Source organism: Carlito syrichta, unplaced genomic scaffold (genome assembly GCF_000164805.1).
Source record: "Carlito syrichta isolate Samal-C Ts95f unplaced genomic scaffold, Tarsius_syrichta-2.0.1 Scaffold95853, whole genome shotgun sequence".
NCBI lineage: Eukaryota > Metazoa > Chordata > Mammalia > Primates > Tarsiidae > Carlito > Carlito syrichta.
The window spans coordinates 146,144-170,768 of record NW_007039949.1 but is presented as its reverse complement, the minus strand read 5'-3'; the positions used below and the strand labels follow the sequence as shown (position 1 = coordinate 170,768).

Genomic DNA, 24,625 nt, shown 5'->3' with positions numbered 1-24,625 from the left:
TTTGTTTTTGAGTTGGAGTCTCATTCTGTTGCCCAGGCTGTAGTACGGTGGGATGATCATGGCTACCACAGCCTCAACCTGCTGGGCTCAAGTGATCCTTCTTCCTCAGCCTTCCAAGTAGCTGGAACCACAGGAATGCACCACCAAGTCCAGCTAATTTTTTAACTTATTGTAGAGACAAGGGTTTGCTATGTAGCCTAGGCTGTTCTTGAATTCCTGGGCTCAAGACAATCCTCTCACCTCCGCCTCCCAAAGTGCTGGAATTATAGGCATGAGCAGCACCAGAAATATGACTGAAGAGGGACAGAACCCTAGGATCCAAAGGAAAAGACCACACAGTATACTCGGCAGCAGCTTTTTTAATTTGAACACTTTCTTCTTAAGGACACACCTTCAGTACAGTTAACAAATGGTTACACCTGAAATCTGCTGAGAGCAGAGCTCAAGATCCACAATTGCAAAGGCCACTGCTGGCTCACTTCCTCACAGGCAGTATTATCTTTCAGAGCTGAGTTTGGCTGTGCTCTTTGTCTCGATATTTGTTACTGAGTGTGCACAAGGTGCAAGTTTAGCACCTCAAAGAGAAAGAGAGCTTGGTATTCAATATTTGATTTTGTCCTCAGCTTTATACCTGCCAATATGAGTTCTGAAAGGTAATACCATACCTGCCTAGAAATGGCTGAGTGACTGCCAATTAAAAGCCATGTGGTATGTTACAGGTAAGAGGTAAGTCAGGTTAGACATGCGTGAGAACATGTGTGTACAGACTGAATATAAACACAGGAACACTTGTGAAACCCAAATGAGGTTTTCTTTTGCCTAGAAGGGCGAAATCCCACCTTCTAAATCTGTTCCCAATTATACAGAAAACCCAGTTTAAAAAACTGTTTCCTACCTGGATACTGTCACAGTAGGTATGTTTCTTACCAGAAATAGATTGTTAAATAAAATCTAGAGTCTTGGTTTTTCTATGATATTTTTTCTTAATAAAGTAGAGTCCAACAGTTTGCATCTGTTGCAGTGGAGACCACTGACAGTTTCCTAATCATGATTACTTTACTGCCCCACTACCATCTTCTAGAGGAAGCTATTTGTAAGGTGCTCAGTCTCAGCAGAACACTGGCAGCCTATAGTTCAGTAAGTTTGGAGAGATCATGACTTGCTCATCTTGATTTATAATGCTAACATATTAGCTTGGGGCCTACCCAAGTGACTAGTCTTAAACTTATATAATTTAAATTGATTGCTCTTTGCAATTATCAAAATTCCCTTTATCTCAATGAGGATACATGTTGCCTTTATCTAAACCACGAAGCACTTTATACAAAGGGACTTAAACCAATTAAAATAATGTTTCATGCGTACAAGACTTTAGCACTATTTCCGTAATTAGTATTTATTTTTAAATTCATAATCATGAATGCAAGACTACAATAATAACCCAAGGGATGATGTATGTAGTCCTTATCATTTGTCCTATGGAAGACAGAAGTAAAGATCTTGAGGGCAAGTCCATTATGACTTAATTTATAACAACGACAATTCACTTTAAACTAAGTTGACGGTGGCTTTAAGTGAACCAAACAACCTACTTAGTTCACTAATTCCTTCAGGCACCCCACTGTTAATGTAACTAATCACAAAAACTATTTGAAAGCAACAACTTTACTTCTGAACTATTTGGATGATGACTTAAACAGTGTGGGCTTCCACTGGCTATTCCTGGGACAGTACTGCAGCAGCGATAGAGTGAAAAATGAATCCATTCTTTGTGCTTTCTGCAACATTTCGTAAAACTATGGCAAAGACCTGTTTCGTTAAGGCTTTCTTCTCAATAGAAAAGTAATCTGACCTCTTGTAAAATGACAAAGCAAACTTCTAAACTGATCAACATACTAACTGGCTTCTCCCTAACTTTACCATAAGCATTGTCACTTACATTCCAGGTGTACATTTTAAAAGAAAAAGACAAATTATGTCAACCTAATTACCACCATTTTTGTATTTGACACATCTGAAACAAATAGTATTCAAATCCACTGATCCAAGTTAAAAATAAGCAGATTTATAAATGTATACTAAAAGTTGTCAGACAAAGCTTGTTTTATTAATATTTGTTTTTCACTGATCCAATAACTAAACTCGAACACTTCAAAAGAGTAGATGGTTTAGCCTGGTACTTGGCCCATGAAGATCATCTAGGTATGCAGAAAAAGTGCTTCCAAAGTTTCTTGTGCTTTTCTTTAACCTCAACTTCCAATATACTGTATATAGCCCAACCAAGTTTTCAAATCCTCATAATTAATTCAGTTCTTGAATTGGTTTTGTCTGCCACAGTCCTATAGTTCTCAGGTAAAGTTTTAGTAGCATTTAAGGTCCTCCAATGCAAGATAAAATGGTAAAAGGAAAAAAAATGCATTGAGTGAGGGAAATACAGTCAGTAGCCAATGGCCTGCTCTCAAACCTTCATATTTTAATATAAAATATTCATACAGCATACTACAACTCTGTCTGCTAGCTGAATACTGTTACTGATGAGCTCTAGACAACAGAAAAAGAAAATTTTCTCTTCCAATATCTATGAACAGAAAATGTAATTCCAAACACTACTGGGATGTTGCTTTAGGGGAGGGAAATGTGTTCCAAAAATCTATGTGCTGGAGAAAGCAGGCAAGGAAACAACACTTATTCCATCACCCAATCTGATCCCACACCTGTTGGAATCAAGTTCAGAGTCTTGCTAGTGTTCCCATTTAAAAGATCTCTGCTGCAAATCACCCGGGCTGTTTGCTGTTCCTGTGCTGCACATCTTCTCCCACTAGAAGTAAGCATTTCTTCAGTCTTCCTTTTGTTGTGACTTCTGTTTTCTTCAGTTAAGAGTTAAATAATAATTAATGTTTGCTCTAAAGATGAATTAAAAACCCAAAGTGCAGGCTAGAATCCTGCTATCAGGATGTCATGTCTCAGGGAGCTGGTTAATGTCTGTCAGTTTGGTATCATTCAGAATTGCCCGGATTCTCTCCAATGAGTCTGCTTGTCGGATCCGCTCTAACTGCACCTGGAGAAAAAATGGTGAGATAAGTGCAGGTGGTTCCTGCCCAGATTTTCTGAACTTACTTTGATTGGTTTAGTTGAGATGCAGCAAATCAACTCATGAGCGAAGTAGTCGCTTCAAAGAAGGAAGGCAACAAGAACATTTGATTCAAAAAACAACTCCCAAAAGCTGCTGTGTAACACACACTGCAAAGTGTGAAGTGCTGGGATTATAGAGATAAATGAGATCTGACTCCTGACCCTTAAGAATCCACAGTTCAGTTGGGAAAAAGAAGCATTCAGAGAGTTTAGCATAGTATACTAAATGTCACCATAGGCATTCTCAGAGTGCCAGGGAGCATGACAGAGGGAGGGAGGCACTTTAGCCCACCTCAGGACCTACCGGGAGAGGGTTCCATGGATCCATGGGGAGGGCAACCCTAAGTTGGGCCTTGGAAAAAGGAGTTGAGATGAGACAAGAAGGCTTACCAGGAGGAACACCACGCTGTGGGTGTCTTTAAACTACAAAGCAGGCCATTGCTTTGCTAAGCTCTGGTCTGGCCACGTGGCTCTTTGAGCTATGGCCACCATGTTTTCCTAGCTTTGGTCCCCTCCCCTACCTTGGGGAAGTGACTCAAGGACTTTTTAAATAAACTATATTTTCCAATCTAAAAATAAAAATAAAAATAAAAATAAACTACAAAGCAGTTAAACAAATAGGCAAGGTACACAGAAAAGGAAAAAAGGGGCGAGGTCTGAAGAATACATCAAGTTTCTGGCTTGAATGACAAGGCAGACAATTGGGGTGGAAGCAGATGCAGCCATGACCTCTAAAACTCTTGCTACTGTCAGTGGTCACGTCGGGGAATGGCAAGGACCTCTCCCCCCAAAACTGCCTTAGTGCTCTATGTAGCGGTTTCCCAAATGCCTCACCTGAAGGGTCTGAGAAAGCTTTACAAAATCTCTCTGGACTTGCTCACTGACATCTAATTCTGTCTGTAATCTTTGAGCTTTGTTCTTCTCTTCAAACATTAGTTGCTCAACAGCAGCCTAAAAAATACAAGTTTTGAATGAGGATTAATGCCAAAGAGCCAAAGGTCAGAATAGCTTAGGAAATCTAGGAACTTGTAGTTACCTACTACTAGAGCACAAAGATAGAGTATCCATTATACTCCTATATCCTACTGATCTCTCCTTGTCTGTAGAGTAAGGGTACAAGCTGGCTAGGCTACTTGCTCTAGGTCCTAAAATGAATTGGGTATGAGAGCCAGAAGAAGAAATAAATTCAAGTGCTGCCGATCCCCTGCAGCTGGTGACAGTGATTAATCATCAAAATACAGCTGCTAAGATCAGTAGCTGTCAAAGCAACAGAGATAGAAACTCGGGAATTTCCTCTGACAAACACAGCAGTCAAGCACCCACCAGGAAATGTCTCAGTGAATATGTACCAGGCAGCCCCAGCTATCGCCAATCTTTTTTACAGAAAACCATCAGGACCTGTGAGAGTCTTTCCAAAAACAGGTGGCTATTTGAACAACACCATCACTGTTTCTGCACTTAAGATCTGATCACATAGCTCATGAAGACTGTTTCTAGGAAAACTTTCCCCACAGCTAGCCATATGCATTGTTACTATAAAAATTTAGACAGCAAAGCTGACTTGATACAGTCTTTCTTAGGATTTGACACACTAGGAGTGCTTTTAACTGGACAGTGCATAGGCTGGGTCAATGGCCTTTTATAGTCAGAGTGGGCAGACTGAGAGTAAAGTTTTTCGTTTTGTTTTTAATCAAATGCATGATTGTCATGGAACAGAATGAAGATTTAGCCCAACTATTTATTTATTTATTTATTTATTTATTTATTTATTTTGAGGAAGAGTCTCACTCTTGCCCAAGCTAGAGTGCAGTGGCATGATCATGACTCACCACAGCCTCAGCCTCCTGAGTAGCTGGGACTACAGGTGCACACCACCACGCCAAGCTAATTTTTTTTTTTTTTTGTAGAGACAAGGTCTCACTATTTACCCAGGCTGGTCTCAAACTCCTGGGTTCAAGCAACCTTCCCACCTTAACCTCCCAAAATGCTGGGATTACAGGCATGGGCCACCGCTCTTGGCCTAATCCAACTCTTAATAGATTAAGTCACTTATTTTTTCTTTTTGCAAGCTCACAGTCTTGCCAACTTTTCAAAAAGTGACACCTCAAAGCAGCAAAGTTGATTTTTTTTAAAAACAAGATGTGATCTTACATTCTTAACCTTGCTTTTTTAAATTAAATGACCAACAAAAATATCACCTTAGCAGCAGTCTCTTTCTTTAACTGTTCTTCCAAAGTGATCTTTATCTCCTGAAGACTCTCATACTGTTGAGATTTCTCTTTTAATGTGGACTCCAACTGTGAAATTATAAAGGAAAAAGCTGAAACTCGCGGAGGCTTCCTGTAGTCCACAGCACACTGCCTAGAACAGCCTGCAGCCTGGAGAATTATGCCCTTACTCTTAGGTCCTCCTAGGCTGTAGACCTTGGCCATGCTTGGAATGCTTTTCTCATCCTTTCATCTCTGTGGACCCTCTACTTATCCTTCCAGACCTATTTTTTCACTAACCATTTATTAGGCACCTACTGTATTCTAAAGCCTCAAGATGAAGAAATCAGGAAAACAGACATGTAAATAACTATGGCATGTAAACATGGAGGAAGAAGCATTTAATTCTGCCAGAAAATTTATAAAAGTTATTGATGATATTTGACTCTTACAAGACGAAATAATTTACGGGGAAAGGAAAAGTGTGGTAAGGGCTAGAAGGCGGAGAGAGATACTCTAAAAGAAGGAATAGATGGCATGCATTAAAAAATGCATTCATGATAGTGGTGAGTTCTGTCTGCCTACAGCACAGAGTTCTGGGGACTACAGAGGCAGTATGAGCCAGGAGAACTCTGAATGGACTAAGGAACAGAGACTTGATCTGGTATCTAAAGGGAACCACTGGAGGGTTTTCAACCAGACTAGAACACAGTCATGTTTATAATTTTTAAAGATCATTCTGACTTCAATATGGAGATGAATCAGAAGGGGGTACATTTTGGAGTCAGGGACACATTAGGCTGTTACAGTAAGCAGGTGAAAAGTGAAGTCTGAACCCAAATAGTGGCCATGGGAGTGGAAAAGATGAAACATGTTTAGAGCACTGGTAATTTCTGCTGGTGCAATCTCAGGAGCAGAGTGGGTCAGGAGGCAGACTGCAGGGGGCATAGGAGTGACTGGGAGGTCAGTCAGTGGAGCAATAAAGGGAAGAAGAGTAGTAGCTTGAGAGAGAAGTGCAATCCAAAGAGAAACTTTTTCTCTCTGAATAGGAGAAACCTGAGCATGTTCATGCATAATGGAAAAGACCAATTAAGAGGTAGAAGTTCAAGGGCCAGGACCATGAGGAAATAACTGAGGGGACAAGAAGATGTAAGGGACCCATCTAAGCACCTATGCAGTGATACACTGGTCAAAACAGGTCATCATTTTCTCTGAAGAAAGGAGAGAAGGCTGGGAATAAAAGTAGGAGAAAACGATTGAGGAGCCCAGAGATGATGGAAGCCCTGCCTGATGACTGAAGAGTGAGGTCAGCATCTGCTGAGAGTGAGGGGCTGGAGTGAGGTAACCCTGAAACAGCCACTGTGAGGAATGGAAGAGACACAACTCAGGACACATGAAAGGCTGCCTGAGGAGCACTGGAGGCTCATCTGACAGCATGAGCAGGCAGGACCACCAATGTGGCATCAATAGCTTGGGATAACAAGACTAGTCCAGGGTTGGGGAGTAGTGAGGGCAGCAGAAGGACAAGGATTCAGGGGCCTCGCAGGTGTGGTGGGAGACAAGGTGAAGAGACAAGGCATGGAAGATGCAGCCAAAAGCTAGGAAGCCAGCCACAGGGGAGCTGGTCACACCAGGAGAAAAGGAAAAGTTCAAGGAACTAAAGGTCTCAGTGAAGTACTCAGATGGACAAGCCTGCAGGATTAAAGCCAGAAAGATGGCAGATTGTGGCTAAGGAATGGTAGGCTGCAGAGAGATATCAGTGTGGGGCAACATGCAGCCCAGAGTGTGGAAAGGGAGAGTGGGATGAGTCAAGGAATAATGAGGCCAGGGAGCTGAATGGAGTCATTACCAAAGGAGTTGATTTCCAGCCAGGAAACAGCATCTCCTGTTTGTAAAAGGTCTTGTACATGTATCTACTGCAGTTTTATGCATAAATCATGCCATTACCATGCCTTGCCTGTTGTCCCACTAAACTGGAAACTCCAGGCTACAGTTACATGTCAGCCTTTTCTATACCCCCTCCAGTTCATATACTGTATAACACATAGCAGACTGAATTAATGCCGTCATCGTCACACCCTTACCACACCGTATTTTTCCAACTAGATGGAAGTTCCTTAAAGGCAGGGACCAGGCCTTAACTATCATTTACTCCTTGGGTCTAGCAAGTAAGAATCAGTAAATAACAACTGGTTGCTGACAGAATTAGTTTGAAACTAATGACTCACCTGTACTTTTTCTACTTTTATTCTTTCTAATTCAGCTTTTAGGCTGGAAATGGAAGCTACAAGGAAAAAAGTATTAGCATTAATTTAAATTTTTCATTTAAATTTTTTTCTTAAAACACCCCCAAAGCATTCAAATATATACTGAACATGAGTGGAGGAACTTGCTCTAAATTATCCCCAACCAATCTACATTCATAATCAAGCTCAGATAAAGGTAGAGTTTCACATGAAAGGATATTGTGTCATAAATTACCTCTAGATCAAGAATCTACATCTCACTCTGTTGGGGGAAAAGAGTACCAGATGTTAACAATCAAAGCTCTGTAAGTATATACCATCCATCAAAGCGTGTTTCCCCTGGGTCTGGGTTCAAATAATGAGTCTCTTATCAACGAGTAACTGCCAAAGACAGGCCACAGAGCTCCTTAAAAGACAGTGAGTTTCTGTGGTTTCTTTGAGTCAGAATTCACTCTGTCACCCAGGCTGGAGTGCAGTGGGATGCTCACGGCCACCATAGCCTTAACCTACTGGGTTCAGGTGATCCTTCCACCTCAGCCTTCCAAGTAGCTGGAACAACAGGCATGTGCCACCACACCCAGCTAATTTTTTTATTTATTGTAGAGACGAGGTCTCACCATGTTGTTCAGGCTGGTCTCGAACCCCTGAGATCAGGCAATCCTCTCACCTCTGCCTCACAAAGTGCTGGGATTACAGACTTGAGCCATCACGCCCTGCCGGTATTTTTACTCTTAATTACTGAATAGATCAAAATATCTGAAAAAATGGACTAAGTCCTTACTAAATTCTTTCCTATATTTTTCTGTGTTCCACACTCCTTGCAATCATTAAAGTCTTAGTGACTCCAATTCCAAACTACATTATTTTTATCTTCACCTATTTCCTCCTTGCAGTTTTCAATTTCTAGCTGCAGAGTTTCTTCAAGGTTTTCTTTTAAACACTGTTCTGCTTGAATCTGCTCTTTTAGGAAAAGTATCTCAGCCTTCAGTTTTTCTTCCATGTGGTCTGCTGCTGTCCGCACATTAATGATGTCCTCGCGGTATTTTAAAACCAACTCCCGCAGTGCCTGGATTCAAAAAGCAAATGATTACAGGGTTTGTGAGAGTGAAAGGAAATAAGGGAAAAAAGCTAAAGATTTTCTACAACCAGATGTTTTAAAGAGTTCAAAAATTAAGACTCTGAACATTAACTCACTTAGGGCTTCAAGGGCAGGTGCCAATGGCAGGTTAACATTCAGTATTTTAAAGGAAGACACTTCCAGCCAAAATGTGTGCTGTGAACTACATATTTTTCCCTCAAAATGGTTTCATAAGCAGAAAAATAAAAAAGTTAAGTGACTTACAATATGAGATTCGCTAGGATCAATAGCTTAGGAGCCTTTGGCAATATTTGCAGAAATTTGGGATGAGTTCAGAAATGAAGATAAAAAAGACTGAAACTCAGAAGTAAGTGTAAACGAAGAGGATAAAATGTATTTACTTATTCACTTATTCATTCATTCAAACATTTACTGAACATATACCAAAAACAAAGTACTATATTAGGTCAGAGGTATAATGGCAAAAATGGTTTTCTAAGGTGGTCATTGTTTTTCTGTAACAAATTCAGTTTAAATATCATCTTATTTTCCCCCCAAATTTTAGTTCTATCTTCTTTTAGAAATCCTTCCAATAATACCCTAATGCAACTCTAAAGTAAAAACCAGGATTCTTAGATAACAGATGCATAAAAATTAAACAACAGAAGTTAAAAAAAAAACAAACACAAGAAAAATTTCATAAGATATATTACTGAGGCAGGTATAAGAATCAAGACTTCCAGGATAGACTGACTACATCTGCCAAGCATTCTTAAATCTAGGAATAGGAAGTCTCTGGAGAATATGAAAGAGACTATTCTTTCCTGCCCAAAGAGAAAAGTCTACCAGAGGTAGAATAGTGATTTTAAGCTGACAGCAAAAGTAGACAGCCTCCCAATACCTTCTTTTGATGAGAATGATCACCAGTTCAGAAATGAAGGGCTCTCCCAAGAGTGCCAGTAACCTGAGCTAAAATGATAACAAGTTGGAGGAGGGTAGGAGAGAGCAAGGAGCTAAGGGCAAGATAGGCCATTGAGTCTTTTTTCTTTTGAGTCGAAGTCTCACTTTGTCATCCAGGCTGGAGTGCAGTAGTACACTCAAGGCCACCGCAGCCTTGACCTCCTGGGCTCAGGTGATCCTTCCACCTCAGTCTTCCAAGTAACTGGAACTACAGGCATGCACCACCATGGCCGGCTAATTTTTTGATTTATTGTAGAGATGCGGTCTAACCAAGTTGCCCAGGCTGGTCTCAAACCCCTAAGCTCAGGCAATCCTCTTACCTCTGCCTCCCAAAGTGCTGGGATTACAGGCAAGAACCACCACTCTCAGTGGCAACTGAGTCTTTTAAATAAGCAAATACAAGTAAAACACAGCCAAGTTAATATGTATATAGGAAAAAAAAAATGAGGTCCAAATTGTAGAGGCTGAATCTGCAGGGTAAAATCAGGCGAAATGCTTACTTACAAAATTATAAATTTGTCTGTAATGTATAATTTTGAAATAATTTTTAACAATCATAATTTTCTTCTTTAAAAAAAACAAAAGAGGCTGAGCACAATGGCTCAGGCCTGTAATCCCAGCACTTGAGGTGGTCAAGGTGGGAGAGCTACCTGAACCCAGGAATTGGAGACCAGCCTAGGCAACACAGTGAGACTTCATCTCTACAAAAAAATTTAGCCAAGCATAGTGGCGTATACCTGTAGTCGCAGCTACTCAAGAGGCTGAAGCAGAAGAATTGCCTGAGCCCAGGAAGTTGAAGCTGTGGTGAGCCATGATTATACCACCTCATCCCAGCCTGAGTGAAAGAATGAGACCTTGACGCAAAAATAAAAATATAAAAAAACCAAAACAAACAAACAAAAAAACTTAGGTATAAAGTTTAGATAAAATTATTAAGAGAATTATGAATGTCTCTGGAAAACCAGTTTTGTAGCCCAGATTCACCCAATCACAGAAGAATGTAAGTGACGAAAATTATCATCTTTATGGACAGAAAGATGGTGAGTATACCTTTTAAATGCTAGATACAAAAACAAACATCACAAGTAACCATCTTGGTGACCCTTTCAAACATTCAGTTTGGGGTGTATTCTCAATCTGGTCTCACAAGAATAATTTATAGACCTTGAAAACATTATGCTAAGTGAAAGAAGTCAGACACAAAAGACAACATATTGTGTAATTTTATTCATATGAAAGTTCAGAATAGAGAAATCTATAGATAGAAAGTATATTAGTAGTTAGTTGCTTAAGGCTGGGAGGGAGGAGGAATAGGAGTGATAGACAGCTAGAGGGTAAGGGGTTATTATTTTTTTTTTTAGTTGGGAGTCTCACTCTGTCACCCAGGCTGGAGTGCAGTAGGACGCTCACGGCCACCGCAGTCTAGACCTGCTGGACTCAGGTGATCCTTCCGCTTCAGCCTTCCAAGTAGCTGGAACTACAGGCGCCCACTACCACGCCCGGCTAATTTTTTGATTTATTGTAGAGATGATATCTCACCAAGTTGCCCAGGCTGGTCTCAAACCTGTGGGCTCAGGTAATCCTCTCACCTCAGCCTCCCAAAGTTCTGGGATTATAGTCGTGAGCCACTGTACCCAGCCAGGGGTTACTTTTTGAGATGACAAAACTGTTATAAAATTGATTGTGATGATAGCTGCACATATCTGTGAGTATAATAAAAACCAGTGAATTGTACACTTTAAAATGTCGACTTGTTTGGTATATGAGTTATACCTCAATAAAGCTGTTTTTAAAAAAGTATAACTATTTCGGAAAATGTGCTTGTTTACATTTTTGATCACATGGAAAATAAGTTACCTCCATAGTGTCCGGGAGGATGAAGTCTTCTGCTTGCTGTAATGACACATGCAAGCTATGCTTTCCCTGGAGACTGTCATTATCTTTCTGTAACCTCACCAGCTCTTCTGAAACCTGTTCCCGTGACTGCATCAGCACTGCCTAAAATAGAAATAGATACTAATCACAGCCAGAAAGGTAAATCCGGTCTAGAGATAGCGATACCAAAGAAAAACATCAAACTAAATGAGGGCTGGGGGATGGAGGGGTATGTAATAGAGTTCTGCTAGACTTACAAAAACAATCCTGATTTTTTTTATTAGCAGCCTTTACACATATTCAACAAAGGGACAGGCAATAAAGCACATGCCTGAGATCATTCTCCCCAGACTAGAGAAGGACCAGGATCTCTAGCTCAATGAAAGTGGCTGACAAAAGCCGGGCGTGGTGGCTCATGCCTGTTATCCCAGCACTTTGGGAGGTAGAAGTGAGATAACTGCCTGAGTCCAGGGGTTTGAGACCAGCCTGGGCAACCTGGCGAGACCTCGTCTCTACAATAAATAAAAAATTAGCTGGGTGTGGTGGCACATGCCTGTGGTTCCAGCTACTTGGAAGGTTCACCTGAGCCCAGCAGGTCAAGGCTGCAATGGCCATGAATGTGCCACTGCACTCTAGCCTGGGCAACAGAGTGAGACTCTGACTCAAAAAATAAAAATAAAAATAAGGTGGCAGACACACTCAAGACCTATATCAGATAAAGCATGTATTCTAAGACCACTGTTTCCTCATGGCATGCATTCAATAGAACATAGAAACAAAAAGCAGTATCTTCATTTTTCATCATACATGGATCTGTTCAAGCTCAGAATCAGCAGCCCCAACTACCAGAAGTCATCAAGAGGATCTATGCTCAGGAAACACAAGGCACTTCAGAAGCTTATTCATGAAATGGGACATGCTCTCACTTCTTCTGCTTGCTGATGTGTGAAACAATTTTAGGTATTTTATATTAATTTGTATCAATGAAAGTTATTCTAGCAGACCTGAGTATAAGATAAAGTTCTGCAAAAGTATGTCACTGCTGCTAAATTTTAACACTAAGTCATTTACCTTAAGGGTATGCCTAAATACAGATTACTCACTCATCCAACATTTATTTTGCAGCTACTACTCTATGCTAGGTGTTTTGCTGCCAATAGGAAATACAGTGATAAAAGATCAAGACTTTGCCCTCAAGAAGCTCATAGTCCAGTAGAGGAGAAAGACAAGTAAACCAAAATCCACCCTACAGTACCATGAAGTGCTACAACACAGACTGAATCACCATGATAAAAGGACAAAGGGGTAACTAATTAGTGGGAGGAAATCAGGGAAAAGGTTAAAGAACATTTCCCAGGGGTCACAGTGGCTCAGGCCTGCAATCCCAGCACTTTGGGAACTTCAGGTGAGAGGATTGTCTGAGTCCAGGGATTCGAGACCAGCCTGACTGAGCAACTTGGCGAGATCACATCTCTACAAAATTTTTTTTAAAAAATCAGCCGGGCGTGGTAGCATGTGCCTGTAGTTCCAGTCACTTGATGGAAGGATCACCTAAGCCCAGCAGGTCAAGGCTGCAATAACCATGAGTGTGCCACTGCAATCCAGCCTGGGCAACAAAGTGAGTCTCAGACTCAAAGTAAAAAAACAGAAAAACATTTCCCAAAGGAGGCGATGACTGAACCACATCCTGATCCTGGCTGCAGGCAGGCAGTCAAGGTCATTCATAAACTTTTGTTAAACTCTACTGGCTCTTATTTTCTTCAAGACTAAAAATCAGCTGTTTTATGATCACTTTCAACCCATTTACAACAAAATATTAGCAACCCACTACCTTTTGGATATGAAAGAAGGGAGAGGAGAATTATATTTGCTAATTTTTGTAAAGACAAAAAAAAGAGATAATTTAAAGTGATTATATATGGGAATACATGAAAATAGGGTGAAAAGGATAGGGAATGGAAGTAGATCTGAGTATCTACACATTATTTATACTTTTTGATTTATGAACCATGTTGCATATTCAAAAATGTAAATCAAAAAACACTAAATCTTAAAATATAATACAAACAGAAACAAATGAAGCCAACTATAAAAAATTGATAATACAACCACAGAGATAAAAAAAATCAACTTTTGAACGCAGTGCCCAACTGTAAATAAACCCTTACCCGGGATACATTCCAAGGGCAGAGAGAACTAAAAAGAAATGCTAAACTTGGTAGGTTTGCTGTTGGTAGCGATATTGATGTTGTCATTCTGAAGCTATTTTGTCCCCACCATAACCAAGTGCTTAAACTTAACATCACCAATAATGGAACCACCCACAATAACATGCCTCATGATGTTATGAACCTCCCACTGAATAATTTCATCTCTGTAGTATTTTTACCAAGATGTCTAATCTGAATCAAATAATAAGGAGATAATCAGACAAAGGCATTTTATTAGCCAACTAGCCTAAAACATTCTACAAAGCAACTGGCCTGGACGCTTAAAAAAAAAGAAAAAGCAGAGGATTGTTCTAGCTTAATTTAGAGACTAACGTGACATGACAACAAAATGCGGTATGTGATCCTTGGTTGGTTCCTGGATCAAAAGGTGAAAAAATACAAATAAAAACCACTATTAAAAAATAATCTAGGACATTTAGGGAAAAACTTGTTAAATTTTAAGGATATAATAATAGTATTGGGAACCGGGCTCGGTGGCTCAGCCTATAATCCCACACCTTGGGAGGCTGAAGTGAGTGGAATGCCTGAGCCCGCGGATTCGAGACCCGCCTGGGCAACTTGGCGAGACCTCATTTCTACAATAAATCAAAAAATTAGCCGGGCGTGGTAGCGCGCCTGTAGTTCCAGCTACTTGGAAGGCTGAGGCGGAAGGATTGCCAGAGCTCAGCAAGTTGAGGCTGCGGTGGCCGGGAGCGGCCACTGCACTCCAGTCTGGGCGACTAAGTGAGACTCCAACTCAAAAAAAAAAAAAATAATTAAATTAAAAAATAATAGTATTGTAGCCATGTAGAATAGCTTTTTGTTCTTAGGAAATACATACTAAAATATTTATAAGTGTCACGATGTCTACAACTTAATTCCAAACAGTCCAGCAAAAACACAAACCAAAACACACATGCATACACATAATATACCTCCACACATACAGAGACAGAGAGAGACCAAGACAAGTGCAAGTTTGCACTAATGGGATGATTTTCTCTTAGCATAAAAACCATTTTTGGTAATTTCAACAAAATAGTTAAGAGAGTTTATAGGACCTCAAACCTTAATCTCAAAAATTCTCGTTATTCTCACATATTCATTTTAAGTGGGATCAACCTGAAAAGTGTTTGCAAAGGCAGATGGGCTTTAAAAGACAAAAGGAAAAGGATGTGAAGGGACAAAGGCGTGTAGGAGGCTCACTGCTATGAAACTTTGCATTTAGCGGTAATTTTTAGGCCAATGTTATTATTTTGTGTTGTCTAATCAGAGAAAAGATATGAAACTCTCTGGTCACTGATTAGGATGAGATGTTTTCCCAGATTCAGGGATCAGCTCAAAGACTGTTCAGATACTGACCAACACCAACCAAAGTGAACCATTACCATTCCACCCAAGGCTGTTTTTTTCTTTTCTTTTCTTTTTAAACTGCCATCCCCAGGTAGGAGGCAGCTTTGTATGATCATCACAGAAAGACTATCTCTGCTCTAATTTACCCAGCACCATCAGCTGCAGGGCTCCAACTATGAGAAAAAAGGAGAACAGGGCAAATGCAGCCTGGGGAACTATTCTCCAAGGGTTCTAGCCAACCCTGCTCATAAACACTCCCTGCCCCCATCCCTCTCTGAATAGATGGCCCTCTTGAAGGTCCCCAGCACCACAACAGTTACATAATTTTTTCATAACCCCTGTGAAACTAATAACCCTTGTTATTCTAAGTAAATTACCTGTCTGGGAAAAGCACAATGCCTGCTCAAAAGCTGCACCAGCTAGGCTCTAGATTTCAATTATTTAGCTTGTATTTGCAACTAAAAATTAAATATTGGCACACAGTTTATTCTTTTAGATTTCCCAAATCAGAAAAATAAGTTAAAAATGAGAAAAGTCCAGATGCAGTGGCTCACGCCTGTAATTCCAGGTCTTTGGGAGGCAGAGGTGAGAGGACTGCCTGAGCCCAGGGGTTCAAGGCAGCCTGGGCAACTTGGCGAGACTTTGTCTCTACAATAAATCAAAAACTTAGCCAGCCATGGTGATGCACGTCTGTAGTTCCAGCTACTTGGAAGGCTGAGGTGAAAGGATCACCTGAGCCCAGCAGATCAAGGCTGCGGTGACCCTGAGCGTGCCATTGCACTCCAGCCTGGGCGACAAAGTGAGGTTCCAACTCAAAAAATAAATAAATATGTAAATAAAGATGAGGAAAAAGGTGTTTTTGGTCAGTAGGTAGGTTTAAAAACAAATAATGTTTTTACAGTATTTTGTCTATTACTAATGTTCTATAGAGTCTGGGGAAAATAACAGCAACTACTTTGAATAGGATAATAAAGTAATATCAAAGATGATGTCAAGATAGAACAAAAAGAAATATATATCATTTACTTAAAATATTAAGCCAAGAAAAAGTATGTGGGAAATATTATAAAATAAAATAAAATGTGTAACTTACCATCTGTTCCTGAACATCCCTCTTTGCCTGGGAAAACCCCTGTTGTAATTCCTCAAGTAAGATCTCAGATGCTTGGGCTCTTAGGACAAGTGCAGAGATCTTTTTAAAAAATGCATAAACAAAATATACAGTCAGGAAATTGATTATTCTGAAACTAACCCTTCCATCTCCTGGTGATTTAGTTCATGGTAACCACTCATCACTCATTCAACAGATATGTGCACATCTGCTGTGTGGAAAGTCTTAGCCTTTTAGATAACACAAGTACCGAAGCTGCCTGAGTCATGTGTTGCCATATGTTAACATACAGCATAATATGAGTCTCTAGACACACACTATATAAGTGTATGTGCATATATGTATGTGTATAAATCAATTCTAGAAGACTTTTAGCTATAAATGTGAACTATAAGCAATAAAGCTTCTGCAATATAATATGAGAGAATATCTTTATAACTCCCAGGTAGGAAAAGAGTCTTTAAAAAAAAAAAAAAGGAGAGGGCTGAGTGTGGCGGCTCACACCTGCAATCCCAGCACTTTGGGAGGTCAAGGCAGGAGGATCACTTAAGCCCAGAAGTTAGAGACTAGCCTGGCAACATCCTATCTCTATAAGAAAGTTTAAAAAGTAGCCAGGCGTAGTGGCGCTTGCCTGTAGTCCTAGTTATTCAAGAAGCTGAGGTGGGAGAATCGCTTGAGCCTATGAGTTTGAGGTTACAGTGAGCTATGACAGTGCCACTGCACTCCAGCCTGGGTGACAGAGTGAGACCCTATCTCTAAAAAATAATAATAATAATAATAGTAAATTTAAATGTTTTTAAAAGATGAGACATCACTAACCATAAAGAAAATATCAATAACTTTGACTACACTAAAATTAAGAACTTCTGTTCCTCAAAAGACACCACTAATAACACAAGCTACTGAGTAGAAGACATTTGCAACAAATGTCACCAAAATGCTCTAACAAGATTATATAAAGATTATCTAACAAATCAGTTTAAAAGACAAGTAAAATAAACAGACAATTCAGTGAATAATGAGCATAAGACTTGAGCAGGAATCTCATACACACATAAACTATCCCCATGGTCAATAAACATGAAAAACACTAATGGTCATCAGAGAAACGCAAAGTAAGCCACAATGAAATACTATCATATACCCACCAAAATGGCTATAATTAAAATAACTAACACAATGACATTTTCAAATGATATAATGGACCCCGAAGACTCAGAAAGGGGAGAGGGGAAGGGGTAGAGGGATAAAAAAAATCACCTATTTGGTACAATGTGCACAAGTAGGGGTGGTGGGTACACTTCAAGCCCAGATCAAAACTATTCGTTTTTTTGTTTGTTTGTTTTTTGAGTTGGAGTCTCACTGTCACCCAGACTGGAGTGCAGTGGCCGCTCCTGGCCACCGCAGCCTCGACCTGCTGGGCTCCGACAATCCTTCCGCCTCAGCCTTCCAAGTAGCTGGAACTACCAGGCGCGCGCTATCACGCCCGGCTAATTTTTTGATTTATTGTAGAGATGAGGTCTCGCCAAGTTGCCCAGGCGGGTCACGAATGATCAAAACTATTTGTAACCCCAAAGCTATTGAAATAATTAAATTAAATTAATAAAATAAAATGGCATTTTCAAGACCTTGGACCCACAAGAATTCTTTTCATTCCTACTGGTGGGAGTATAAATTGGTAAAACCACTTTGGAAAAATGTTTGACATTTTGAACAGATGTATGAACATTTTGACCTGGGCATCCCACTCCTGGACACATACCTGGCAGAAACACGTCCACCAAACCCCACACAGAAATTTCAAAGTAACACTATTTCTAATATCCCAGGAATGAAAATAACTAAAACATCCAACAACATTAGGACAAATAAATTGTGGTATATCCATACAATGGTACAACTGTACAACAACAAAAATGAACAAACTACTACAAGCATCTTGAATAGGAATCTCACACTGTTAAGTGGAGGAAAACATACACGAAAGAATACGGATTATCTGACTTCGTTTTCTTTTTTTTTTGAGTTGGAGTCTCACTCTGTCACCCAGACTGGAGTGCAATGGCCACTCCCAGTTGCCGCAGCCTTGACCTGCTGGGCTCCAGCGATCCTTCGCCTCAGCTTTCCAAGTAGCTGGAACTACAGGCGCGCACTACCACGTCCGGCTAATTTTTGATTTATTGTAGAGATGAGGTCTCCTCAAGTTGCCCAGGCGGGTCTCGAACCCGCGGGCTCAGGCAATCCACTCACCTCGGCCTTCCAAAGTGCTGGGATTACATGCTGAGCCACTGAGTCCGGCCTGACTTCATTTTCTAAAGTTAAAACAGACTAATTCTACTGACATTAGAAGTTAGGACAGTGGCTACCTCTGTGGAGGGGGTTGTACAGGGGAGAAGTAAGGGCTTCTGGGGTACTGGGTAATGTTCTACTGCTTGATCTTGATGATGGTTACACAGATGTTGGTTCTGCTATGCTTGGTGTATCTGTATATGCTTACTTTTTTTCTATGTATGCTATACGTTTTTTTAGAAAGCAGGATTTACTGAGAGGACAGAATAGCTCCCACAGTGGGATAAGCCCCCAGGGGGTTACCCTGTATGCTATACTTTTTAAAAGATGAAAAGATAATAGGCCAGGCAGGGTGGTTCACACCTGTAAACCCAGCACTTTGGAAGGCTAAGGTGTGAGGATTGCTAGAGCCTAGGAGTTTGAGACCAGCCTGGAACACATAGAAAGACCTTGTCTCTAAAAAATAAATTAGCTGGGTGTGGTGGCACATGCCTATAGGTCCCAGCTACTCGGGAGGCTGAAGTGAAAGGATTGCCTGTGCCTATGTATAGGCTGTGGCGAGCCATGATCATGCCACTACATTCCGGCCTGGGCAACAGTGAGATTCCGACTCAAAATCATCATCATCATCATCATCATCTTTCTTTGTCAGCAAGTTTCTTGTGCAGCCAAAAAACCTAATAAAAATAAATGGGGAGCCAGGCTCGGTGGCTCAGCCTGCAATCCCAGTGCTTTGGGAGGCCGAGGTGAGTGGATTGCCTGAGCCTACGGGTTCAAGATCCACCCGGGTCACTTGGCGAGACCTCATCTCTACAATAAATCAAAAACTAGCCGGGCGTGGTAGCATGCGCCTGTAGTTCTGGCTACTTGGAAGGCTGAGGCAGAAGGATTGCCAGAGCCCAGCAGGTCGAGGCTGAGGTGGCCGGGAACGTGCCACTGCACTCCAGTCAGAGCAATGGAGTGAGACTCCAACTCAAAAAAATAAATAAATAAATAAAATAAAATAAATGGGGAAAGGAGACTTAGAGCCTCCTGACATTAATTGACCAATTACTTCCAAAATTTTTTTAAAAACTGTAAAACAGAACCACAGAAAGATCAGTGAGATTTTTATCTGAAAGAAAATAAAACTGCCAAATTTTCAGAGCAAAAAAATAAACATGACTGCATTTTTGGAAAATTTTATTTAAATAGCCCAGTCATCCCCCATGGGTTACATTCTAAGACCCCTCATTTACCTGATGACTTGAATCTTCAGTGCTCTGCTTTATAAAGTCTTCCAGCTCCTGTTTATCTTTCATTGTCTCCTCTAATTGGTCATTAGCCTGCCTTAGCATCATCTGTAGTTTTTTTACCTACAACATTTAAAAAGTCAGTTAGAAGAAAAACCAGAATCCTTTTATAAAAAAATGTTAAATCCCCACATCCCGAATTCTTAAAAATCTCTAAACTTTTTTTCTGAGAAGCACTGTAGATCTGTCAGTTCAGAAATAAATTTTAAAAATGACCTCAAGACTCTACTGTGCTTTACAGTTAACAAATCATTTTTCACATACATTGTCACATCTGAAAATACCTGCTTCCCTAGGCTATGGCACTGGCCTCCCTAACTATAGTCTATCCTCTGCCTCCAATCTACAACCCCACTAACACTATAAATTTTACAAAAGTGAAATCACTTAATTTTCCTATTTAAAAGCCCTAGATCCCTCCCAAAGTCTTCAGGGTAAAATTTAAACCTCTTCAATCATCACCCCTCCCTCAATGATCTCATCATGGCCTGCCTTTGTAGCTTCCTCTCCCATTATTGTATAACACAAACACACCCTATTCCCAGCCACATGAACTACTCACACTTCCTAGAACACATTATTTTCTCTTGTACCTCTGCTTCTTTGTACATCTTTTCTCTCCTTGAACACTGTTTTCCAACTTCTTCCCCTGATTAATTTTTAGCCGTGTTCCAAAACATAGTTCAAGTGTTACCTTTCCTGAGCCCACAGTTAAGTTAGATGCTCCTTCTCTGGGTCTATGTATACATTTACAGTAACAAACTATACTGAACTTATGGCTTGACTGGCAACACTGAAAGCTCCTTTTGGACATTAACTGTGTCCTAGCTGTATCTGAATCCCCAGGACCCTGCAAAATGCCAGGTACTGATGAAGCATCAGTAAACGTCTACTGACACGTCTATGGAATCCAAGATGCCATTCTCATACCACACTATCAAAGGCTAACTATATTTATTAGTTTTGCAAATAGCTTTAGAAATTTACCTTTGAACTATTTATGAAAAGAGCATACAGTATATGAAGAAACTTAATACCAATGACATCTGGAAATATTGAGCCATCATTCTAATCTGCTTAATGTTCTTTTGACAACTAAGGGAACAATCTTCATAATAACCAAAGAACAATTTGAAAACCTAAGGAAAAAAGTTCTTATGTATACTTTCACTTTCACTACTCTAATGGAATTCTATATTATTTCCTAAATGATACCAAGGTACCCATTATTAAACATTGTAGTTTAAAAGATACTTAAAATTTACCAATCTCAGCATACCAAATCTACCCAAGTTAATTTCTGTGACCCTATAACCTTAATTCAACAAATTTATGACAAGAAGTGGGCAATAAGCAATGAAGATTCCTAATACTGATTAATATGACAATTTAAGTTTTTGTTCTATTAGAGGTAACAGTCAACCTTTTATTTCCCTGACTCTTCATACCACAAAGTACTTTCGATGTGTATAAAATCACTTTTAGACCTTGGGCAGAAAGGGAGGGTGGGAGAGGAGATGTGGCAGTGCTTCCACAAGGCTGGGCTGACCTGTGTGGTGGTGGTGAGTTAATGGAGTGCAGGTACACAAAGCAGAGTCCTAGTGAACTCCTACTGGAAATGTAACTGTCATTGCAAGTATCAGATTATTTCACAGCTTAACAAGATGGACATGCCTCACAATGCAAATGGGGGAAAGGCAATTAAAACTGCACCTCGGAAAACTACAACAGGTTACTAATTTGTTATATCCAAAAGAAACTCACCTGGTCTCTTGTTTCAGCCTCTTGAATCTGAATTCCTTGTAACTGTTTTTCATAATTGGAACACATGTCACAACGTCTTCCAAGTTTATTTCCAGCATTATGTACCTGAAGGGTACCAAAATTACCTCTTATCAATAACAAAATAATTTTACATCACAAACTTGAGGTTCACATGCATAGACTACTGATGTCACTCAAAGTAAAACATGGAGTAAATAATTTCTTCAGGGGCTTATGGCAAAATAAATTACAATATAGGGTCAGAATCTGAAACGTCATAATCTCCAATACAAGTATGATAGGAAAACAAGGGACACAACTTATCACCAAGAGGCTAGGGGCCACAAAACACTACATCTGAGGAAAACACAAAGCAAACAAAAGGTACTATACTGTAGCACTCACAACTTAATACTACCTGACCACTGGGAAGGAAAAACAAACAAAACAGTGCCAATTTACCATTTCACCAGCTCCAATGACAAAATAAATATGAAACTATCAAGGAGCACCTTCTTATATATGTTTTGCATGAGACCAATGAGAAATAGCTTTTCAGGCTTAGTAAGCTGTTCCATTTACTGACCAACAGCTTCTCTAAAAAGAAGCAGCCCTGAGGTAAAGGAAATACTGAAAGTCAGGTTTTGCCATTCACTTGATCTCTCTGAGCCAATTCTTCACCTGAAAATTGGGGATAATCATACCCTGTTTGCCTCAGATGATCATGAAGCTCAGAAATCAGGTATGTGACAGGGCTCTGTAATCTGTAAAGCACTATGTGAATGCATAAAGTTTTTAATCTCCTAATTTACTTCTGAGTTTACAAATTCTATAATGAGGAATATTAACCTCATTATAGACTGCCTTCAGTCAGGCGCTGTGGCTCACGACTATAATCCCAGCACTTTGGGAGGCCAAGGTGAGAGGACTGCCTGAGCCCATGGGTTCGAGATCAGCCTGGGCAACTTGGCAAGACCTCTTCTCTACAATAAACCAAAAATTAGCCAGGCATGGTGGCGCACACCTGTAGTTCCAGCTACTTAGAAGGCTGAGGCAGAAGGATTGCCTGAGTCCAGCAGGTCGAGGCTGCGGTGACCATGAGCATGCCACTGCGCTCCACCCTGGGCAACAGAGTGAGATTCCAATTCAAAAAACACAAAATACACACACACACACACAAAACAAAAATAAAGACTGCTTTCTTTTCTTTCATGTCTTCCAACACTTTCTTAAACCCACTCTCAGCACCAACAGCTGACAACCAATTGCACTTTAGATCTAAAGGAAAAATGAGAGCATGAATTCTGGAATACATTGAGATTACAGAAAACTGCAAAGCAAACCTAATTCAAGTTACTCTGACAAACTCAGTGATGTTAGTCAGTTAGGTTGTTCCAACTTCAGGTAGAGAAATTCACATTCGATGCCATTAGCAAGTTAGTTCCCTTTTCTGTCAGAATCAACTGGAATAGACAAAGTAGACCATGACAAGAGTCAGATGACAAGAGTTAACATTCACTTGCTAGCAACATGTGCCTGCACTGACTCCAGAGACCATCTGCTGAATAAATAATAAATCTCAGAGCTACCCAGCATCACTCAGAGAAAAGTGCAAGAAGAAAAAGTCATAAAGATAACTCACCTCTTTCTGCAGGAGATTCCATTCAGTCTCACTAACTAAGCGGTAACCACTGGGGGACACATAAGCACTATCCATGCCCTGGGTAACACTGGAGAGGAGGGACGCCGTCTCCTCTTGTTCTGGTGTCATTGCCTTGATTGCTCTTTCTTGATCTTTGGTTAACATAAAACCACTTGGCATCTGGAGTGACCCAAGGGATGCAGTATCAAAGTTCTCAGACACTGAATCTGCTCCTACCAGTGGTCCAAAATCTGACTCGTCCAGGTTTCCAGCAGACTTGGCTTTGTAGTTATAGCCTAAAGCTTTGGATTGCAATGAGCCCGAAGTTCCCAAGCTGTCTGTAGACTGTGCTCTCCTGAGCCCATCCTTAAACATGTCATTGTCCGATTTAGTGAATGGATCCCCAGATGGCAACAATAAGTCTGCATCTAAGGAATGGACTGAACCATGGGTGTTATCTAAATGCTCCTGAAATGTGAAAATACATATTGCTAAGTTAGACAATTCTCTGTATCTTCAAAGGAAAAAACTACCCCATCATAAATATATTTTGCCACTCATTACACATAATAATCCTTAATGTGTTACCATTCCATTCATTGAGAGTCATTTCTATAGGCTGGACACTAAACCAGGCACTCAGGACACAATTGAGAGCAAGATACAATCCCTGACCTCAAGATGTCATACAGTTTCAAAAAAAAGATAAACAAGTGAGTAGGCCATTTGATAAAATAATAGGCTAGAGCTATATGCTGAATGCTCTGAAAGCTCCAGGAGAGGTATTTAGTCCAGACATGAAGAGTTGGGGAAGGTCACCTGCAATTCAGTATTGGGTATGTTGAGCATGAGTTGCCCATTGTTATATCCAAGTGGAAATGTCCACCTCACAGAGGAAATGAAAGTCTTTAGATAGAAACTTGCAGGTAACCATCACATAGTGACAATTAAAACCACAGGAGCAAATCAGAACACCTAGAATGTGTAAAGAAGAGGGCCAAAGGCAGAACTCTGAGAAACACTAACATTTGAGGGATGAGCATAGGAGCAGCAACAAGAAATAAGGAGAATGTGGTATTTTGGAAACCAAGTTTCAAGCAAAATGTAATTAACATGCTAAATGTGGCACATCAAGTGAAAGGAGATGCAAAAATTCACATATTGTATGATCCCATCTATATGACATGTCCAGAACAGGTAAATCCATAGAGACATAAAGCAGATTAGAGTTTGACAGAGGCTAGTGGGAGGGGAGAATGGGGAGTGACTCTTTATTGGGCCATGGGGTCTCCTTTGGTAGTGATGAAACTGTTTTCAAAGTAGACATAGATGATATCTGTATAACACTGTATATATATACTAAAGACCACTGAATTGCATACTTTGAATAGTTAATTCTATATAAATTTCACCTCATTTAAAAAAAAAAAACACGGTACAGCACATTCCCAAAGGCAAAACGCAAA

The 24,625-nt window shown here is 40.2% G+C and overlaps 1 protein-coding gene across 3 annotated transcripts in view; it reads right to left on the bottom strand.

The window, feature by feature from the left end:
* Positions 1–341: 341 nt before the first annotated feature.
* RABEP1 (rabaptin, RAB GTPase binding effector protein 1) overlaps positions 342–24,625 on the bottom strand; it is a 116,726-nt gene continuing 92,442 nt past the window's right edge. For 2 of the 3 annotated variants that reach the window (XM_008061884.1, XM_021714243.1), the window contains 10 exons: positions 23,160–23,627; positions 21,518–21,622; positions 19,700–19,816; positions 16,155–16,253; positions 11,481–11,621; positions 8,462–8,651; positions 7,568–7,623; positions 5,331–5,429; positions 3,967–4,083; positions 342–3,058 (listed from right to left, as the gene is read on the bottom strand). In XM_008061884.1, coding sequence (XP_008060075.1) covers positions 2,957–3,058; positions 3,967–4,083; positions 5,331–5,429; positions 7,568–7,623; positions 8,462–8,651; positions 11,481–11,621; positions 16,155–16,253; positions 19,700–19,816; positions 21,518–21,622; positions 23,160–23,627 — 1,494 coding nt within the window. In that variant the 3' untranslated portion in view covers positions 342–2,956. The remainder of the gene's footprint in view (positions 3,059–3,966; positions 4,084–5,330; positions 5,430–7,567; positions 7,624–8,461; positions 8,652–11,480; positions 11,622–16,154; positions 16,254–19,699; positions 19,817–21,517; positions 21,623–23,159; positions 23,628–24,625) is intronic. The other variant, XM_008061890.1, reaches the window with a different exon arrangement.